Source organism: Pomacea canaliculata, linkage group LG6, assembly GCF_003073045.1.
Source record: "Pomacea canaliculata isolate SZHN2017 linkage group LG6, ASM307304v1, whole genome shotgun sequence".
Lineage (NCBI taxonomy): Eukaryota > Metazoa > Mollusca > Gastropoda > Architaenioglossa > Ampullariidae > Pomacea > Pomacea canaliculata.
The window spans coordinates 26,497,504-26,519,235 of NC_037595.1; the positions used below are offsets into that span (position 1 = coordinate 26,497,504).

Here is a 21,732-nt window from a genome sequence, read left to right on the forward strand (position 1 = left end):
GCATTTACAACCACTATACGGATAATTGTGCGCCATCAACGATGTAATCTCTTTTGCCATTAACACAACGACATGCTTGTTATTTTTAAATCTTGAGCTAGGAAATTGCGCGGGTCCATCATTACGATATCACGACACTTTGAAATGCATGTTCAACAAGACAATTGATGTTCCTGCATCCTTCCAAAAAAAAAAGAGATGGTTTATGAGTCATAAAGAGGTCTGAGTGGCTCAGCACGATTCATCTTGGATCCAGTTCCCTTGTCATCGACCTTGTCTGCCTGACCGCACTCCGAGCACTCGGGGTCTTGCTGATGTCGCCGCCTCGTCAGGGCGCGACCTGGGGGCTAAAGGTCGCTTCACATTACGCGAGCCGTCACGCCAACAAATGGAGTGCGACACGTTCAGGCTGACGTCAGCCCGCCTCAGGTTCTCTCTCCCACCACCAAGACGATTCCCCCATCAGGGCAATTGAAGACTCGAGTCTGCGAGCACCTGTCAGGCGGGCCTGGCACTCGGTGACGAGGACATAAAATTCGTTTGCCGAAAGATGCCTGGCGCGCGGGAGAGCTTCAGCGAGAGGATGACCAATTCTCCTATTCGAATGAGGTCGTTTGCTGTGATGGAACTGTCATGAATGTTTTCCCCCTCCCCACCCACACACATCCTTCTCGTGTCGCCTTCTCCGCCACCCGTCCACGTAGTCAAACTGTTTGTCTTTGCCGTTGGGTGAAAGAACAACTTTTCCCTCCTCCCGTTTTCTTTTTTTTTTTTTTTTTCAGAAGGTTCTGCCGTTTTGGTAGCGGTTGAAGTGTAGGTTGACATGTGTTTACAAATGTTGCCTCTTTGTGACATGGCTGTGACATTGTGACACAGGAGACCTTCACGCCCACGACAGAGGAAGAAGAACCACACTGTCTCCAGACTTGGAGCTCCGGGTGATTTTTCTCTCTTTTCCCATTCCTTAGAGGAGGGCGGTACATCCGGGATCCGCTATGCCTAATCGTCTTAACTTAATGCCAAAGTCGGCCTGACCTGCACGGAGGTTGACCGAGAAAGCTGACTACGAATGCTGTTGTCATGACGACGAGAGAACGTCGCCAAAATCGTGTGTGTGAGGGTTTAGAGACTAGAGCGAGCATCTGGGTGTTGTTGTGGAGAGCTTGGTGGGATAGACTGAGTGCACCCAGATGAAAGCGACTTTTCCCTAAACAGCTATGATAATTTGCCCCCCGCCTTCCTCCCTTCTGTTTGCGGTCTTCTGGTCACTGTGAGGTTCAGAGGGATGCAGAAAGAACTCCAGCCAGTGACCCATCGTGGAGGCACTTCCATCATTCTCGGTGATGCCTCGTCGTGTGGGACAAGTTGGTGGCGACGGGAGAAGCTCTTGGGTTGAAACTGTGCATCCCTTTCATTTTGTGCGCGTGTGGAGGGGTGGCTGAATAACCCCCATCATCTCTTTGTCTTTTTTGTTTTGTTTTGTTTTTTATTTTTAGCGGATGTCGGAGTAACCCAAGCCGCCCTCGTTAATCAAAAGGTGATTGGCCAGGCAAGAATGGGGATGAGAACAAGCGTTGTCGGCTATGCATACAGGAGTGATCCATCTTATTTTCTTTTGCGGAGAATTTCAGTGAAACATTTTTTTGACAGCGTCATGAGATTGGAAAACATTTCTAGTTATGCAGGGAAGAAATGGAAGAATACAAAATGTCTTTTCTTTAAAAAATAAATCCTTCGTAAATCTAATGGAAACTACAAAAAATGATGGAAATGAATGAATGTGACGGGGCTGATTCCCTACAAAAATGAGCGATTATCTGGTCTGGGATAAAATTTATGATTAGTTGACGGGATGTAAACTGAGTATTAGTGCGTGACTTCTTTATTTGTTTGCCCTGTGCTGCACGTATGTCAGTCTCGCCAGTTATTATTAGAAGACTTCAGTGCACTTAGGACAAGGGGGTTAAATACAGGAGGTGTTGTTGTAACAAAGTAAATTACTGTAATACAATTGTTCGAGAAGATCAAGCCTGCGTTTTCCATCCAACGTCCTGTAGACCAGTGAACTCTCACCATCTGCTGCATTGCTGCTAGTGGCTTTCATGTCCTGATGTGTTTTGACTGTGTCTGTTCCTCAGACTTTCTCTCTCTCTCTGGTCATCTGACCGCACACCTTTCGCAGGCTAGGGGCCGGAGGAGAGAGGGCAAGGGTCAGCCGTTGTCCCGATGGGTAAGATAAGACTATCAAGAGCAAGGACATTGTCTCCATGGTTATAAAGCCGTGTCCAGATCCTCCATCCCGACTATGCCACTCTACCCCTGAGAGCGAGACATACAGCAAGAAGGTATAAAGAAGCTCTGGGGTTAAGTGACAAAGTTAAGTGACATAAAGCAGTATCCGCGGGGTCAAAGATTCCCGCATTCCTGACCCCTGTTGCCCGGTCGCTGCTGTTGGCGGAGGCGTTGACGACGTACTTTAATGACGTCACGCCAGCCAGTAACTAAACCATCAACGAGAATTTTTTTTTTTTTTTGTGGGGGGGGGATGTGATTGTTACAAGCTTTTGTCACAGATTCTTGCTAAGCTCCATAAACCGTTATTATCAGTAAGTTTCCTGCTTTTGCTGTTGGTCGCTGAAAGCCATCGAGCAAATATCTAACGAACGTTTGAGTGAGCGGAGCTACGTGTTTACACGAGCTTTGTATAAACATCTTTGCCAGACTTAGCCAAATGCTGCTTTGTTGGTCAGATGTAAGAAGGGGCTTTAGACAAGGGTGTATGATAATGAACTGCCGTCTGGGTTTCTGCTGGGTAAGCTTATCATCAGCTGTCTGCTCATGTACATACGTAAATTGCGCTATTTGCAAACACAGGGGGATCCCACGCTTGAATACAAATGTAACAAACTATATAAACTGCTGCACTGCTTGTCGCAAGAAGCATTGCCTGCGCGCATGTCATGGTGTCGGCCAACTATGCAATAACATTAACTGACTTTGTTTTCTTCTGTTTCCAACAGAAAACAGGTCCGCGGAAGAAATGCATCGCCTGCAAAATTGTTGCCCACACTGCCTGCTTGCCCCTCCTAGAACAGGTGAGTAGCATCGCACCGTAGTTCATGTTGGTGTAGCCACAATAGCACCTTTCTGTCTGCCCGCCCGCATTCCTGTCTATTCCTGTCTGCCTGTAGCTTACTGACCGACTGACCGACAGACACAATGACAAACAAGATATTAGGGATATTTTTAAAGTTGATAAATACGTACGGGTGGCAGGATGTTTCTAGAGAAGTCATGGAAACAGACAGATTAATGTTTTTCTTGTCTATAAAAATAGGTTATTGCTCCGGCAACTGTCTGCCAACGACATTATTTTCGTATAGTTTATAGTGTCTGAATAATTTTTTTTTTTTTTTTCGTTCACAGAAAAATCTGCGGTGTAAACCAACATTTCGAGAAGCGGGTATCAGGAACTACAGAGAGGTGAGTGAACTCTAGCTTGTAAGGGCATCAGCCTTCATCTCTGTGTAATATTTCCTGCGCTTGCATTGTAGAGAGTTTGACGGGTTTCTGCCTGTAAACTGTTTGCTTCCTGGCAACGTGTAGAGCTTCTCGTGTAGGCATCAAAGAGAGGCCGCAGTCTTGCCGAAAGCCTCGAAACGCTTCAGCGATCCGATTCCATAGAGTAGTGTCCGCTCCTCGATTTCTAATGGACTGCTGACCCCTGTCACGTGATCCAACACTTCCCCGGGGCTGGCGCGCGAGACCAGCCACATCCGTGTTTGTTTGTGCACGTGCAGAGGCCGAGGTGCCCGAACATTGATTTCATTCTAGCTGTAAATGTACAGAGTTGTTCCCCCAGCTTAAAACTGTTTTCCATAAATTTCTGTTGAAAGCAAGCTGTGTTTTAAATTTAAATTTCGAATGCATGTTGCGGCAGGTTCGCTTTTGCCTTCTCGCACACACCATAGACGAACGTGTCTGTTGTCACCCGAGGAGGTGATGTGGAAACCTGGCGCAAAGTGCTTGACCTACTTAACTTCTGAATAAAGGAGCGGGGAGGGAGGGCAGGCAGCTATCCCTTCGCACTCATCCATGATCCCCTCAAAAACCTTCGCCCATGCGCAGTGGAGGCGGCGACAGATGCCGCCATGTCGACTGCGTGGCGATCGTGCGTCCGGTGTCGTTCACGCACGTGCTGGTCCTCCTCCCACAACCCTCCGGAACACTGTACGGGTTCCCTTGTACGGGTGGGGTGGGGGAACGAAGAAAGGACGGAGAGGGAGGGAGAGTGGAAGGGAAAACCAACGGTAAATTAGCAGCAGCGCGAGAACCGCCCTGGTCGTCAGTGCGAAGAATCAGAAAACACGATGTTCACGCAACAGCGCCATAAGACAGGAAAGATGAAAGAGATTGCCGGCATCGTCGGACAGACGGGGTGGGGGGAACCCCCATTCCGCCAGATTGTTGTTTGGCGTGGAGAGTTCCAGAACTGGCTGGTGGGGATGGGGAGGGACAGTCAGCAGGCACGGGCCAGGGCTCCGAGTGGCATGAATAATGCTGTGGACTTGATGACCAGTCTATAGACGACTGGCCCCTGCCATCCTTCCTCCCCCCAACTCTTCTTTCTATGACATTGGAGCACGACAAGTAACTCTCATCATATCTCTGTCATCACTAACAGTGTCATTATTATTATTGTTTCTGTTATTAAGCACTCCAGGCTGATTTGTCAATCAGTAGTAAAAAGAAAAGTAAACATGTTTTCCATCTTGTTTTGATTGATGCTAGACTCTTTTTTTTTTTTTTTTTTTTTGTAGCTCAAATAGTTTCCAGGATTTTTTAACCTTTTAATTTCCGGGTAATTTTATGCTCAAAACGTACAATCAATAAAATGCTGATTTTGAAAGATTAATAAACAAATAATTAAGCATCAACTACCAATTAAGGTAGTACTATCACAATGCGCTGATATTATTTTTCAGAACACACAGGTACTGAAAAAATATTAGAAATAGTAACTTCAATCCTTCTTTTCTTTGTCTTTCTGTTGCTTGCTTTTGCAGTGACTCGTCATATTTCTTTCTTGTAGTAGTATTATGTAGCAGCAAATAATAATAATGGCAGCTTCCTCCCGCTTAACATGGAGATGTGACAATCTGAGCACGAAGACGGAGACCTTGCAAACGCCTGCAGCTACCCTGTGCTGATATGTTGAATGGAATCGATTCCAGTGTCTGTCTGCCACGCTTCTGGAATCTCCTGACACGCACCTTCGTCACGTTCGTCCCACCTGGCCCAGCGCGGCCATCTTGTTCCCGAGGGAAGGAATGTCAGAGACAGCACGGTTGTTGAGTCTGTGGAACTCTCAAGACGCTGAAGTCAAGAGAAGTGGCAACTGAAAGACTGCAAAAGCTGTTCCGTTTCCATCTCTGAGACTCGTTTCCGGCGTTTCCAATCCTCCCTAACCTCTGTTCTTTGCCCCCTGCTTTCCTTCCTCCCAGTCCCCCCTACCCAGCAAGCACCTATGTCACGTGGACGGTGTGATAATGAATCAGACGATGACACAACGCGGTGCGTGTCTGAAGAAGAAGGGTTTGATTGATTTCCTCTGTTCGAACACAACTCGAGAGGCTGGAGAGGATCACGTGACCGGCGAAAGAGCGTGGCCGAAGGAAACGAGAGAGTATCATTAACATTTAGATGCATTCGTTTACACTTGAATCGCCGGCGCGGGTCGATTGGCGCGACCACCTCTAGTGGGTCATCTGTTCTTTCCTTCCTCGTGGACGTACGAGTATTTGCTCACCCCTTCACTCCCTTTCTTCTGATCGGCATGAGATAGAGAACCTGGGTTTTCTTCTGTTTTGTTGTACCGCCCCCTGTTCTTTTCCTTTCGTTCATGTTGTCCACTTGCTGTGGCAGTCAACGAGACCTCGGCAAGATCCCTACTTGAAGGTCTTCTCCCTTCCTCTTCTTCGTCGGTAGCGGTCTTGAAGGCAGGTTTGTTGAAAGCAAAAGGATGGTGCGTTGGTAGATAAGCTAGTCCCCCTAGCGCTTGAAAATACCATATCGAGAAAGAAAGCCCGTGTGTCGATGGCGAGATGCGAACCCACAGCCCACCCACGCTTCTGGTCATGGCGATAAGCGCTTTGCCGTCGCGCCATCAGACGGGTCCTGGTGTGAAAGGTGGACGAGGAGCTTGCTAGTAGAAGAACAGGCTGGCTTCAAAGCAGGCAGAAACTTAGTTGAGCATCTTCAACTGCCGCAGCAACAGAAGAAAAAGATTTACAACAGCAGAGGACTCATAGGAAAGAAATCCATTAACAACACCAGAGGGAGCGACTTAAAAAAAAGCATTTAACAGAGTTCGGCAAAGAGAAACTGAGGCGCGTGATGCGAAAGTTGAACATTGAAGAAGGCCTTGTTCAGGTAAGTCGTCAAAAGGCTGTGTCAGAGCTCAGTGACCGTGATGGGGTACAGTGAGGATTGGCTGTCCTGGGTTCAGATCTCGGCGCAGAAACGCTGTTCTTTCTCTTCATGTGGCATCTGTTTACAGGGCTGGCTGCCTTTTCGTGATATAACCTTAATTGTTGGTTCGACCTAATACCTCAATCCCTTGCAAGACCTCACAGACTGACGGACGGACAGCGCGAGAACGCGTACGGGATGAGACGAACACTGATACGATAAGGTCAGGGTCAACACAAACTGGCACGGCCAATAACGAGTTCTACACGAGTTGAATGAGCAACTGAAGTAACGGGAAACCACCCTTTCCAAGAGACAGCAGCTGCGAGTCAGGGATGAGCAGGCTGGACAGGATCTGGTGAAGTAGCATCGTCCCACTCGGTTCAGGCTGTGCGAGTCCCTCGTGCTTCTTCATCATGCTGTGCGGCTGGGGACGTGGACTGTCCTTGCGGACCGCGGGGTGGCCACCCTCGAGTGACACCAGGAACCTCTTCTCGCAGCATGAAGCGATGCAAGCTGGTCTGTTTCATACACTGGGTGAGATCGTTCTTCGCGGCATCTTGGAACTGTGTGTGTGTGTTGGTGGAGGGATGTCGATGCTGAGGTGAACAAGAGGAAGATCTGGAGGGCAAACGTAAATGAGCGGACCTACATCTTCTCAAAAGACAAACGACGCACCCAGTAGAACAGTAACTTCTTGTAGGCACCAACAGGTTTTTTTCCCCTTCGACCCTATTTGGTACGCACTATCAAACCTCGAAAAAACAAGCTTTCTTTGCGCGGTCTGGCAAATCTTTATGTCCCCCATAAAAGACAGGCGCACATCATTCAGACTATTATTGTTCGCCAGACATGCATCGGGATTTTAGTCTCTTTCATTTCTGTCTCCCACCACACAGAGAGAGAGAGAGGGTGGGGGAGACTACACGGGGCTAGTGGAAGGCTGAACGTGTCCACAGGGAATAATTCCTGACTTGGCCGCGGGCCAATGGCGCAGGAAAACAAGGACATCGTCTTTGGCATTGCAGGCTCCAGACCTTGCGGGTCTCTCTCGCGTCTCGGCGTTAAACGGCGTTTCCAGGAGACGTCTGGGACATTTCAGAGAACAAGTGACGGCAGGCCGACACTCCGCCCTCTCCCAATCCTCTCCGATTTCCAATAGCATGCACGAGCCCTTCACCGAGGTTCGCCGTGTGGTGGTGGTGGTGGGCCCGGAATCGTTCTAAACACTATTGCCAAATCGTGGATGGTGGCTGTTATTTACGGTGATTACGCTGGGGCCAGCAGCCGCAACGCATGCGCAGTGGGACAGCAATATAAGCAAGTGTCCTGGCGTTTTGCGGCAGTTGATGAATTGAGCGAAGATGCTGGCGTGAGTTCTGAGCGGAATCGACCAGCCATCTTCCCTAGATGCATCAGGTTCACCGTCGGATGTTCTTTTGTCTACATTTTCCGATCTTTAAGTCGCAACTTCCCATGGTCGCCATGTCTACGTGGATGTTAAATGTACAAAACATACCTGCATATTCCCAAAGACAAACGACGCACCCAATAGAGCAGTAACTTCTTGTTGCACCAACAGGTTTTTTTTTCTCTTGGACCCTCTTTGGTACGCACTATCAAACCTGGAAATTCATCTATCATAGATGCATTAGTTGTTTACTTACCCCAGAAAAAGAAAACTGCAGGCCACCATTCATTTCCCTAAAACGGATCCAGGATTGCTCTCACGTTTTTCTCATTTTTCTCTGTTCTTGTTCATGAATATTCTTTCGTTTGATCGTTTCTTCCATTAGTTATCCTGAGGGCAATGTAATTTGTGAGCGCGCGCACACCCAAGCTCTCTTTCTCTCTCTTTCTCTCTCTTTTTCTCTCTTTCTCTCTCTTATGGCGTCAGACTGGAAGTCATATACTTTTGTGTCCCTTGTAGTTCAAATAGGGTTTTTTGTCAGCCATTAGAAACGGTTGTTTTTACTGTGGTTTCTTCTTAAACGCCAGTGCTCACCCTAAAAGTGCACCAGGTCTCGTGCTTTAACGTCAGGCTGGATGAAGCATGAAAACAAAAAACAACACTTGACAAAAAGCTGTTGATGATTCCGAAATTCACGGTGCTGCGTGGTCTTAAGGGGCCAAGGGAAGCTACACGACCAATTACCTCCTTAATGACGGGGGAGGAGGGATGAGCACGGCCAGTCTTTTCTTCCTTCCATCGTGCAAGTAGCCAGCCTCCCTGGCATGCAAACTGCGCTGTTGTAGGACCTGCACGCGCTCTCTCATTCACACACACACACCTCCCTCTGTAAGCTGTTTCCAGTAGATGCTCTTCATGTCCTGCCAGAAAAGGGAGGCTATTCAGAGGTCTTTACGACAGAGTTATCGTTACAGGAGGTTCTGCTTCTGGATTGGACTGTTGTCTGATGATTACCTCCCTTTAGTGCTGAACCCTAGCTGGCTGGTTTGTGTTGGGTGGCTGGAGGGATGCTGTCCCTGCTCCCCATCTTGCCCATAGCAGTTCGCTCAACAGAAATCCCTCCCTGTTTTATTGAGGGTGATAAAGTCAGCAGCGTGAGGGACGGGGTGTGCGTTCAACGCTTTCCCACCCCACAAGTGGTCAGGTCCAGATTTCAACTCTGCGCCTGACTAGAGAGCCTCCTCCAGGGCTGCCATCAGTCTGACTTTTATTATCACCATAACCAATCGTTCGCGTTGTCGCGAGGTGCCGCGAGCATGTCGTCTTCTGGGTGGTTGCGGCGCTCGTCGGCACCGGACTGTCAAAGGGTAAAGGATCGAAACCACGGATTGCGTGGACAAAATTTAATTGTATTGAATTTCACTACTAACCATTAATTATCTCTGCGCGACTCACACACTCCACTACAGGCACTTCTACACCTGTAGTAGGAGCATAGCTTTACAGGTAGCGGTGGGGGACTCGGCGGTTGTGGGATGGCTTGTGATGGTCCAAACCCCGTCGAAAGTTCTCGTGGTCGTCATACGAAGCCGAATCACTTGCAGTTACGTTCCATTGGAAAGAGCGGAGACACCCGTTTCCTTAACTTCAGTTCTTATCGACTTCTGCAGATACCCGGGTGTAACACAAGGCTGTGGGTTATTCATACCTCAGCCACACTTTGGTGTTGGGATGAAAATGGATGCCGTGGCACCACAGCCTGTCTCCTGGTCACAGAATGCAGAAGTTCAAAGGGAAGGTTGGAGGTGGGAGAGGGAGGCTGCTGTCCCTGACTAGAAGACTCGAGGATGGAGGACCGTGTGATTCCCTCCCCACCCTCCTCCCTTTTTGTGTAGCTGACCTCTTCCGGCTGGGTCACCAGCGACAGACGCCCTCCCTACCTCCCCGGATGAAAGAAGGGAGATAATATGATTCGATCAACACACTGACGGGCAGACGACGAAACTGGCTGGAGTGTCGTCAACTGTCCTCTCACCTCCTCATCATCTTCCTCCTCATCCTCCTGCAAGAGAGAGGGAAAAAAAGAGAGAGAAAAAAAAGCCCGGGCGGACGCGAGACACAATTTCATTCCTTCCCCCTACCTGCCTCTCATACTCCTCCACTAACCCTCCCCCTACACTTGCGGCAATAGCACTTGCTGTTGTAAAGCAATGGCCGAATAATAATAAAGTTTATTTCTCCACCGAAAAAGCGCAGCCCTGGAAAGCAGCCACAGCTAGTCTCGCTAGGAACACAAAACACAATGTGGAGACACGAGACTATAAACTGGCCTGAGAACAAAAATAAAATCGACAAGGATTTGTTGATGTCGTCGTCGTCTCTGAAATGCAAAAACGAAGACACAACATAGGAAGCTGAAGACAACACAAAGAGAGAAATCCTGTGGCTTTGTCTGTGGAGTTGATGAAAGGCCGGAGTCGCCGTCCTGCAGGATGACATTCCTTTCACAGACCGAGATGTTGATAAGTCGCATTGAGATATACAAATCGGAAAGTCGTTTGACAAAAGTAGTTCAAGGGGTACTTAAGAACCCACCTGACATTTTTGACCCTAGAAGGCAGGGTCAATTAAGACGATCTGAATGAATACTCTTGCTACAGACATGATGGAACCTGATGCACTCGGGTTAGTTTTGTTTATTTGGGGGTTAGGTGGGAGTGATGACCGTCGTAAGTTCATTCAGTGCGCGAGAGTCTGATTTTTTTTTAAACACTTTTCTGTTATTGTGTAGACTGTGCATGTCACGTGTGAAGCCATAAACCCCAATAGGTAAGGTTTCTCACCGCTCTCCGTTGACAGTTCTCGTAGAAACCCTTTCAAGCAGACGACCATTCAGCGGTAACTGGTACATTGACGTCAGAGCTAGGTACTAGTCGACTTTCAGGTAGTGTTAACGGGTACATTGACGTCAGAGCTAGGTGCAAGTCGACTCTCAGGTAGTGTTAACGGGTACATTGACGTCAGAGCTAGATGCGAGTCGACTCTCAGGTAGTGTTAACGGGTACATTGACGTCAGAGCTAGGTACTAGTCGACTCTCAGGTAGTGTTAACGGGTACATTGACGTCAGAGCTAGATGCGAGTCGACTCTCAGGTAGCGGTAGCAGGTAGACTGATGACAGAATTCGTGTAGCAGTCACTACTGTAGTCTACAGAGCTGCCTAGAAGCTGACATCAGAATCTGTTCATCTCCTCACGACTGTCGTTTCTTCATGTCGCCGTGTGTCTCGCGAAACTGTCGGAAAGTACTTGTGTAGCAATAACTCACCTTGTCTCGTTCCTTGCTGCGTGCATGTCGTGTACTTGTTATTTGTGTTTACAAATCTTTGTTTGCTGACTTGAGGTTTCGCTTTCTTGTCTCCCCAGCAAACCTTTATGCGCCATCATTGGGTCCATCGCCGGCGGCAGGAAGGAAAGTGCAAGCAGTGCGGAAAGGTGAGTCGGAGAGAAAGAAAGAAGTTTAGTCTGCCCCTTGAAACACGTCTTTAGTTGCCTCCCCTGTTTGTGCTTTGTCTAGTGTCCACCTCACATGGTTCACTGGAACCACAAAGCTTAGCCTCCCCATTCCACATCTCGACATTCCCCCTTCTGCTCTCGTACCCAAGATGTATGTGTTCTAATTCCAGCTGACAAAAGAAAAAAAAAGTCCAACCCTCTGGCATCGATCTAAACGTGGAAGACAACATTAATTTCTCATGAGATATGGAAAAAAGCAAGCCTGTTAGAAAGGGGGAGTAGTGGGAGGAGGAGTTAACATTCTGTGCCAAGTGGGGGTTGTCGTTCGTGGTGGGGAAAGTGTTGGTCATGTATAATTATGCTATTGTGTGGTTTTCCCGAAATTCATATAGCACAGCAATGTTGGCCAGAAAAGACATGGTCTGCCGATGGACCACCCGACCTCGTCTGCCGGCCTGAAGTGAATTAAATTCTGATTCTCACGCTAGAAGTCGAAAAGAAGAACTTCCGGCTTTCTGACTTTACATAGCTCGGAAAGCCCGAGGGAAAACGTGGAAGATGATCACCTAACAATTGCTCACATCAAAACTTTTTTTAAACTTTGAATTATTTGTAAAGAAAAACGAAGCAATAACAAGGAAGTGAAGTATCGGAGAGAGATGAATTGGTGCACTGTGTGTAGAATCTCGTGAAGTGCAATCTCCTCGGTACAGTCTCCACGGATCACAAAAATTAAAGGTAGCTGCGTGCATGAGGAAGGGGACGAGAGAACAAAGTGTTTATCACTTTTTGGTGCGCTACCTGTGATGAGTACCTGCGTGGATGAGAACTATTTGTGTATGCTAGTGCCGAGCGAATAAAGACTAGCGTGCCGCCTAACGGGGTTACCGGCGCAATCAGCATTCCCCATTCCCCATTCCCTAATATCACGGCATGGCTTCAGCAGCAAAATCATTTTCCGAGTGACATGATGCAGCCACTATTTCCCTGGAGTGGACACACCCCTCCCATCAGCCCTCACCCCTCTTTTCCCACGACACGAGGACGTGAGAGAGTGGCGGAAAGATTGAGAGAGAGGGGTTGGGTGAATGTATCCAGTTGGTGGGAGGGATGGAGAGAGGAAGTGTGGGGATGGAGAGAGGAGGAGGAGGAGAGAGAGGCGCATGCGCCGGGGCTGGAATTGACCAACACGGAGTGAGTTTTGATCAAACGGAGAGAGAGCGCGCGCCGCCGAGTAAACAAGGGATGGAAGGAGAGAGGCGACTATTCTGGGCGCGACAGAAGGACGGTGCCGATCGTTAAGGCATGTTTTCATAGAGAATGCATGCTGTTTTCCCAAGTGATCATCCTTCATGAGCGCCTCTACTCCGACAGGGAGAGTATGGACGACACGAGACAAGGAGTCAGAGATCGGGGTCGCGGGCAATACAGTAATGGCAGCGGGGATTTGGGGTTTTTTTTCCTTTCTTTCTTTTGTTGTTTTGTGATTTTCTTTCGTTCATTTGTTTCCTTTTTTTTTTTTCGTTTTTTTTTAAATGTTTTTGTTTGTTTATTTTTTTTTTTGTTTTGTTTTTTTGTTTTTTTTGTTTTGTTTTTATTTTGTTTTTACTTTCTTTTGTTTGTCCTCTCACACACCCCCCTACACACACTTTTTTTCAGAAGGAAGCGCAACGGTTAGCGCACATTACCGATCCAATGAGGACTGGCTGTCGTAGGTTCGGATCTCGTCTCAGACAAGCTGTTCTTTCTCTTCTTGGGGTACCTGTTTAGGAGGCCGACTGCTTTGCCATGATATGGCCTTATTGCTGGCTGGGCTTAAAACACCTGTTTCCCCTCTCCCCTAGCCTTTTTCCCTTTTTTTTTTTACCTTTTTCGTTCTTTCCTTTATTTTCTATTTCTTTTGATCGTTTCTGTCTTTCATTCATCTCATTATTTTGCGTGTTCCTGTTTTGTTATCTGTTGTTTCTCGTTTTGTCCAGCCATCGAGTGGTAGTCTGACTCATAAATTTCTTTCGTCAGTGATTCCGAGTTTTCGTCAAATTTTTTTTTTTTTTTTTTCTAATTCATGTACATCAGGGGTGGGCAATTAATTTTCCCAAGGGGCCGGATGAGAAACTGGAATGGTTCTAGAGGGCCGGACTAATATAGTTAACTCAGTTTTATCCAATACTGTATATATAGTATATTTACTGGTGGGCGGCCAGCGGGCGGGCCGGTCAGAGACAGGAGGCGGGCCGGATCCGGCCCGCGGGCCGGCGTTTGCCCAGGTCTGATGTACATCGTCAGCAGCGATCTCTATATCAGAAGCCACTTTCACCCCCTCATCTTTGTTCTCCACCTCCTGGCGGCCTTTATCTTTTTATAACCAGTATAAAGGATTGCGGCAAAGCACACCAAACTTCAAAGCGGGCTTTGAAAGGTCGGCGCTGGGAAAATAACATAAGCAGATAAATGAACCGCTGGTGTTAAGGTGTTGACACCTGACCGGGGCTACGCAGGTGCACGTGATTGATATCTCGGTGTCGGCTGTCTCGCAGGGCAGGCGCTATGTGAAGTATCCAACACACGCCGTCTGTTTCTTACCTGCCCCCGATACAGTCGACACAAATAATCCTCGACCTCATCTGTACAGACGGCCACGACCGGAGGTGGCGAGGGAAGCGTGTGGGGGCGGGAACCTGACTGCTTGGGGTGGAGGCTGTGGGTGGATCGGGTGGGGCGAGGGCGGCTGGTAACAGATACGTCACGAACATTGTCACTGTGACGAACGGTGCGAGAGGGAGGCTGTCTGGGCATGCGCGGAAGGCTGACAGTGATGAGCTGTGCGCGGTTAGTTCTGGCACCGAAGACTGGGTCGCCCACGAAACCCGGGTCCGTCCTCCGAAGCTGCTCCTGGCCTCGCATCCTTACTGTTCCAATCAGTGCTTGGGTGGTTCTAGTCCCTTGTTGGTGTAGGTCATTGTGCGCCATGGTCATCAACAAAAAAAAAATAATTAATAAATAAAAGAAGCGGTGAGATAACAATAATAACAGTAATAAGCGGGAAACTAGAGCTGTGTTGTTGTGCACAAAGATTTTATTGACAAACCAGGAAGTGGAACAAGTTGGGGACATCCAGATGGGGATCCAAGTCTTTGGCTTTACCAGCTGTAGGGTTGAAGTTTGTTGATGACGTCAGGGTTGTCTGGGGACGTTGAGTCGAATAAAAGGTGACATTGTGAGCAGACATAGTCACAAAGTTCCTGCTGCTTACAACGTCCCGTTTACGTCAAATGGCGGACACCGCTAAAACCCCCTTTAATGCTGCGTGTCGTAATATTTTTTTTAATCTACCGTAATTTATGTGTTGGAGGGTAATACAGAAAGGGAAAAATGTGGAGATTGAAAGGAAAATGTAACGACTTGTCATTTTGAGCTGTGCACAAGTCCTTGACAGGTCGTGACAGGCATCAATTTTGGATCAAATGGAACAGATTGGACATGACTGCAACAGCAGGCCCAGTGGTTACGAGTGGCTACTACAGGCCAGTTAATGGATTCTGCGACGTCAGTGTGCATGTGTGCATGCTTGTCTTGGGAGGACTAATGATTGGAAAGAGGAGGAACGATGTTTGTGTATGATTGGGGGTGGTAGAAGGTTTACCTGATAAATTTTCTTATTTCTTAGTACAATATGCTGTGAACCAACTACAATCTTGTAAACCTTGTATATTATACCCTACTGACTACATCGTCATCTACAGTCCCATACACAGAATGCACCCACCTTAATAACCCCTGTATATTGTATACATGTCCGTGTTGATAGGCTCCCATTGCAGACATCCTGAAAGGTGATAAAGGTGAATAAGCAGATAAATATGTGTGACAGAATAGGTAATGTCCCAGAAAAAAGGATGATCATTCTTTTGAAATAAATGTTAAATGTGATTCACGATTTTATTGATTGCTTCACAATCATGTAACCAGAGAAATAAAAGATAATGCTTGCTGTGGCAGGGCAAATGCAGCCTCAGAAAGTAATAAAGTTTATGTGCGCCTGCTAGGAATTGTGATAAGGACGGGTCGCTGCCTGCTTTGCTGCATTAATCATGCCATCACTGGTTTATTTTTTTCTTCTGCTTTCAGTCCTTTCAACAGAGGTTTGCATTTCCTAGCAAGGTAAGCTGCCATTTAAAAGTGAACTTTTTACAATGAGAACGTCCTCTCTGTAAAGACTCCTGCATGTTTAACAGTTTGTTTTTGTCTCTGTCGGCAGCAGTGATGTGTGCAGAAGGGGGATACAAAAGTGTGGGTTTCCAGGGAATAGAGAGTGGGGGCAGTCTGGGCTCCCTTTACAGATGCTGTTAGGCTGCCGTTGCATTCAAGTTATTTAATTTCTGTTTTTCGGCGTTTTTGCCCATGTCAGCAGTGCTGTCAACTCCGCTGTCCTTCCCTCCATACCCCTCCCCTAGGCCAGTAACACTTCTGCAACTCCTAGCGATGCTGTACTCTGTTGCTTTTATATCGTCCCTGTCGTGTCACGGCTTGGACAGGCTTGTCTTTCCATCTTTCTCCCTGATGTTTCTTGTGCTCATGGATTTTAGATGCATTAGCATAAATACATATCGGTGTCGTCAGATTGGGCTCAACCTAGTGAGTTGTATTGCGTGTGTAGAATCTTCAGGTTGCTTAGAATCAAACGACCAGTGGGTACGGACGTTTATTTGCAGGGGCTCTTGTCTCAATGCTAGTCTCATTTCATTTGGGAAATCCCAATGTTAGATTGTTATTAGGACAGAGCCTCATTGAAAAATCCAGCAAGTAGGTTTTTAAAAAAAAACTCTAAATTTCAAACAGGAAGGAAGGAGAATATTTGTATTTCAGTTGCACAGAGAGAGAGTGTGTGTTTATATTTGTTTTATTCTTTAAGTGGGAAGTATGATTATGAAGGATCAAAATAATTTTTTGTGTGTGCACAGTGCCAAAAGGGTGGAGTTAACATGCACCGCTGCATCTCATATCCATTTAAATTAGAAAAAAAATAAAGCACAAAAAAGTGTTTCTCTTTCCTCTCAAAAAAATCTCCCAGTTTCATAGCAGTGCTAGACCAGGCTCTGTGAGTTTATGTGTTGTAATGAAGACCCTTCTGAGATTGTGTACCAGCTTCTGCTTGGTTCATATGATGAAAAATAATGTTTCTATGAAGCTGTTAGGAAATAGAGAAATAGAGTTGGAAGTGACAATACAGTGTTTGTGTCTGTAGGATATCATTGCAATCAGCTGTTCATGGTGCAAGACAGCCTACCACAACAAAACCACCTGCTTCATGATGCAGCAGATTGAGGAACAGTGCACCTTGGGTATACATGCCAGTATCATCATTCCCCCATCATGGATAATAAAACTACCCAAAAAGGTTAGCCATGTAGCATGTTTGTGTCTGTGTGTGTGTGTGAGAGAGAGATTGTGTGTATACTCTTGCATTCATATGTATACACAGTTATAAAATTTGTTTATGGAAACATGACTCTCCTGGTTGTGCATTTCAGTTGTATACCTGTTCTGTGCATGTCTCAATTCCATGATGGGCAGCCTAATATTGTCGGTATCTAGAAGGAAAGGATTGAGACATATTAATGCCTCTGGTGTTTTAGAATCTCATTTAGTGACTCTGGTGCTTGAGAATGTCGTCAGTGATTGTTGGAGAGGTTTCACGAGGTCATTTTCAGTGTGGAACAGTGAAATTCACGAGACAAATATTAAACTATTTTTGGTCCATGTGCCTTTGAGGTAAAGGCATAACTTTTGTAGTGGGAGAGCTATAGCAGAAAATTGCCTTTTCTATCCAAGACAACTCATTTTCATTATTTGTTATGTCATTTTTTTTCATCAGACCCTTTTTTTAAAATTATTCTTTTCTCTACGATTTTAATCTCACCGGTGATTCTGTTCTCCCTTCCTTTACACAGGGTTCATTCAAATCCTCCATGCGATCCAGCAAGAAACGGAAAGCTTCATTAAGGAAGCGGAAAAGCAAAGATGACTATCGACCATTCATCATCAAACCCATTCCATCACCCCTTATTAAGCCTGTTCTTGTCTTCATCAACCCAAAGAGTGGTGGCAACCAAGGAGCAAAACTGTACCACAAGTTCTGCTGGTTACTGAACCCTAGGCAGGTGTTTGACCTGTCGCAAGGTGGACCTCGTTTTGGGTAGGTGTTATGATGAATCTTTTTGTTAATTTTCATTGTCTTGCTGCTTTTTAAGATTCTAACAAAAGCACTTTTCTAGCATTTTTCTCATCTTTCTGGATCAGTTGCATGTCTTATGCTTTTCATGACACTTCTCCAAAAAATTATTTGTTCCCTTTTAAAGACATAAGAGCATAAGACATAATTTATTTGAAAAATATATGCAGTTTATGTTTGCTTTTTTTGATGTTGACATTGTCAAAAAATGACCGATTTGACAATTATGATTAGTGTTTTTTGCAGTAGTAAATTATAGGATGATAATATTTTGCTCTCATTAACGATGTAATGATCTTGTAATTAAGGAGTACCTTCAGTAACCATTGATTTGCGAATGATTGATCTGAAATACTGCAGAAATTTCTGATGTTGTTGTGAGTGTTATTGTATCGCAGACATTGTGTTGCTGCTTTTTAAAGAGGATATACTTTTTTATTCCCATGTCTTTCAGGTTAGATCTGTTCAAGAAAGTGCCTAACATTCGAATACTTGCTGCTGGTGGAGATGGAACCGTTGGTTGGATCCTTTCAACCATCGACAGTCTGGCACTCAATCCACCTCCACCTGTGGGAATCTTACCCATTGGGACAGGCAATGATCTCGCCAGAACCTTGAACTGGGGAGGGGTATGTTGCGATTACCTCTAGAACAGTTACTTTCCAGACGATAACATAATACTGGTTTTTTCTTTTTTCTTTTTTTTTTGAAATGCTATAGAACAATTTAACACAGAGACATATATACATATTTTATTTTTATAGCCTGCTGAAATTAAGAAACTTGTTTTAGTTATCGTTGTTACCAGTCTGATATGTTTCTCAATGAAAATTTTGTAAAATTTAAGCCAGTTCTCTTGTGTGAATCAAAAATCTCTCCAGAGTTTAAAAGGGATTTAAATAACAAGTAACATTGGTTTAGGAGGATATAGCAAACTTATACTGATGGCAACCTTGTAAAATGTCATAGGAAAGCAGAAAGAGCTGAGAGAGGTAAAGGCCTGGTGTTTATTTGTACTTCACATTATTCAGAATGACGTATATCCATAACAAATGTTTTGCTGCTGATTTGACATTTAGGGGTACACAGATGAACCTATCTCCAAAATCTTATGCAATGTAGAGGAAGGTCAAGTGGTGCAACTAGACAGGTGAACGCTCTCTTTCTTTCGTTCTTATGTGTGTGCGTTAGTGCGTGTGTGCGCATGCAAAAACTAATGTTGTATATGCTGGTAGATTAAAACATGAAAGGAGAAAATCTTGTAGTCTCTGCTTTCAGCATCTTTAAAATTAGTTGCAGATGACTGTAACTGCTCAAATCTTAAGAGGGATGTTATCAGTAACTTTGCAGTCAGTCCCATAGCAGTGACAGCACTTCTGAACAATATAAAACAATCACAGCGTAAAGAAAATAAGTTGTGAGCAATATTAGGAGTTTATTAAATGAAATAGAACAAGTGAGAGCACAAGTGTGGACACCCGTACAGAGCAAAGAGTCAAGAGTTAGTCATGTGACAGGTGGAACATCGACGTGGAGGAGAACGATGAGGAAGGAGTTGAATGTGCAGAGGAAGGCATGGCGTCGGATCTGCCTCTTAGTGTCTTCAACAACTACTTCAGCTTAGGAGCCGACGCTCACGTGGCTCTTGAGTTTCATGAATCTCGAGGTGATGCACTTAGCATTCAGTGTTTATGTAGAAACTTGTGTTACATTGGACATGCGCATGGCTACACTCATGTTTATGCAAACATTGAATTTGTTTAAAAATATGCTCTCTTTCTGGTTTTTAATCATAATCTGATATTCCCAAAAGTGTAGTCACGTTTGAAAGTTTTAGTGGGTTGCATGAAACAAAATGAAAATAACAAATATGAATGGAAGCTCAGAGGCATTTTTTTTCTTGATTTCCACTAGAATCTTTCCTGCATGAAATTGCATAAAAAGGGAAAAACATCTTTTCATGGGGACAGTTGTGTCAGCTTTGGGGATTTGTGTCTTTGTTTTATATCCTTTTGCTTATGTCAACTATAATTTATACATTTTATTGACTAAGAGCAGCTAAAGTTTTTGACAATGCTACTTAAGAGCCAATTCTTCATAATATACGTTCCCAGAATCTACATTTTTCCTATGTGTGATTGCTATGAAAGATGGAATTGTTCGGGGTATTTTTTCAGAGGCCAATCCAGAGAAGTTCAACAGTCGGTTCAGAAATAAAATGTTTTATGCTGGGGTGAGTGCTAGCTTCAGCCTTTGTATATTTGTTTTCATAATGTGACCAGCAAATACAGTCCTTTATCATTCTTGATGTGAAAGTTGTTTGACTGTTGTTAGGAAGAGAAATGTTACATTTTACATCAACTTTTCATGCAGAAAAGAGATCAGGTGTTTTGAAAATAGAGAGCTGAGAGGGCAACAGCAAAAGGTGAAGGCTCAGATTATCTGGTTTAGTAGCTTTTGTGATTTTTTTTCTCCTTACTCACCACATTTTTGTGCATGCATATCTCTGTTAACAGGCGGGTGGGAGAGATCTTTTAAAAAGGAGTTGGAAGGGATTTGCTGACCACATCCATGTAGAGGTAAATATACAGTGCATCATATTTATGTTAAAGTGTGCGTGTGTGTTCAAACATTTTATTATAGTCAGAAAGTTGGGAAATGAGCAGAAAACATTGTTACCCCAGGCATAAAATCTACCCCATTATTTTTGTATATAGTGTGATGGTGTGGACCTGACCCAGAAGATTCAGGACATGAAATTGCACTGTCTGGTCATCTTAAACATTCCAAGGTAAGTGAGGTAACAGTTCAGGCCAGTTGACATCCACCTGAGCCACAGCCAATGAATTAGTAGAAAGTACTTTTTCAGTGATAGTATTGGTGATGAGTTAGTTCATCAGCTGTTTTATATCTTACAGAATGCTCATTGAATATTATACATCTTTCTATTGAAGCTTCTTTTCCGACTTCAACATGTGGCAATGGCAGTTAGTTTTAAGAAATGTTAAAGGAAGGATGCAATCTACTTGTTTACATATCTTTCATATCGTATGTCATTGTCAGCTTGAAACTTTCGATTAGTTTATTGACTTTTATGTGGTCTCGTGCAAACATTGCAACAGCATCTTACTAAGTGCTTGCATAGTTTATAGCTTACATGTTTATTCGCAGGTATGCAAGTGGTACCTTACCATGGGGTAACCCTAATGCTGTGGGATTTGAACCCCAACTACATGATGATGGGTACTTGGAGGTGCTTGGCTTCACATATTCCTCACTGGTAAAACTTCATCCCTTTTTTCTCAAATCTTAATGTATGTCACATCAAAATAAAGCCTGATGCAACAATTAAATGTAAAGGCACATGAAAGAAATATTTTGGGGATATAATTAAACTATTCCAGCTGCTAGGCAGGTGTTTTCCCAGATTGAACATTTCTGCCATCACACAAAAGCTTCTAATTTAGGAGATAAAGGAATGGCTAGCAGATGTAAAAAAAAAAAATTGTGGTCGTGTTTTTATTTTTTTGTCTTTTTGCAAGATTAAATATTTAAAAAGTCGTTTGTTTTTATTTATTTCTCGATTTGATAGTGTCGTAAACTGGGGTAGAACTAAGCAAAGGGTTAATATGTTTAGGTCATTTAAGATCATATATTCCTTAACAGTTTTTATTTTAAAATTTGAACCCTGAATGATTCAGCTATTGCAGTTTACTGTTTTGAGCATTCAGTTGTCATATTTCTGCTTGTATTGATATGTTCATAAAACACTAATTAAGAGACATAAAAGGTCGGTACCTTTGTCCCATCTGCAGGCTACTCTTCATGTTGGAGGTCACGGAGAACGATTAACTCAGTGTCGGGAAGTTCGGGTCAAGACCTTCAAGTCTATGCCCATGCAGGTTGATGGTGAGCCATGCCGTCTGCGTCCCTCAAAAATCAACATCAACTTCCGCAACCAGGCCAACATGATCGTCAAACCAAAACGACGGGGCTCCATGCCCATTGCAAATGAGTATGTATTGAGTTTGTTCATCCCCTTTGTCTTGTTATGTCATGCAGCTGCATGAAAGCAAATATTTCTCATTGTTTGCTGGTGTTATT

The 21,732-nt window shown here is 44.9% G+C and overlaps 1 protein-coding gene across 10 annotated transcripts in view; it reads left to right on the forward strand.

Moving 5' to 3' along the window:
• Positions 1-21,732, forward strand: part of LOC112567067 (diacylglycerol kinase zeta-like) — a 121,492-nt gene that overhangs the window by 78,372 nt on the left and 21,388 nt on the right. For all 10 annotated transcript variants that reach the window (XR_003099738.1, XM_025243599.1, XM_025243601.1 and 7 more), the window contains 14 exons: positions 3,021-3,095; positions 3,427-3,483; positions 11,307-11,375; positions 15,525-15,557; positions 16,642-16,794; positions 17,348-17,592; positions 18,083-18,257; positions 18,708-18,778; positions 19,146-19,294; positions 19,806-19,861; positions 20,145-20,207; positions 20,346-20,419; positions 20,800-20,908; positions 21,444-21,643. Coding sequence is in view for 9 of the 10 variants with exons in the window: in XM_025243599.1 (XP_025099384.1) it covers positions 3,021-3,095; positions 3,427-3,483; positions 11,307-11,375; positions 15,525-15,557; positions 16,642-16,794; positions 17,348-17,592; positions 18,083-18,257; positions 18,708-18,778; positions 19,146-19,294; positions 19,806-19,861; positions 20,145-20,207; positions 20,346-20,419; positions 20,800-20,908; positions 21,444-21,643 (1,529 nt within the window). In the remaining variant the exon portion in view is untranslated. The remainder of the gene's footprint in view (positions 1-3,020; positions 3,096-3,426; positions 3,484-11,306; positions 11,376-15,524; positions 15,558-16,641; positions 16,795-17,347; positions 17,593-18,082; positions 18,258-18,707; positions 18,779-19,145; positions 19,295-19,805; positions 19,862-20,144; positions 20,208-20,345; positions 20,420-20,799; positions 20,909-21,443; positions 21,644-21,732) is intronic.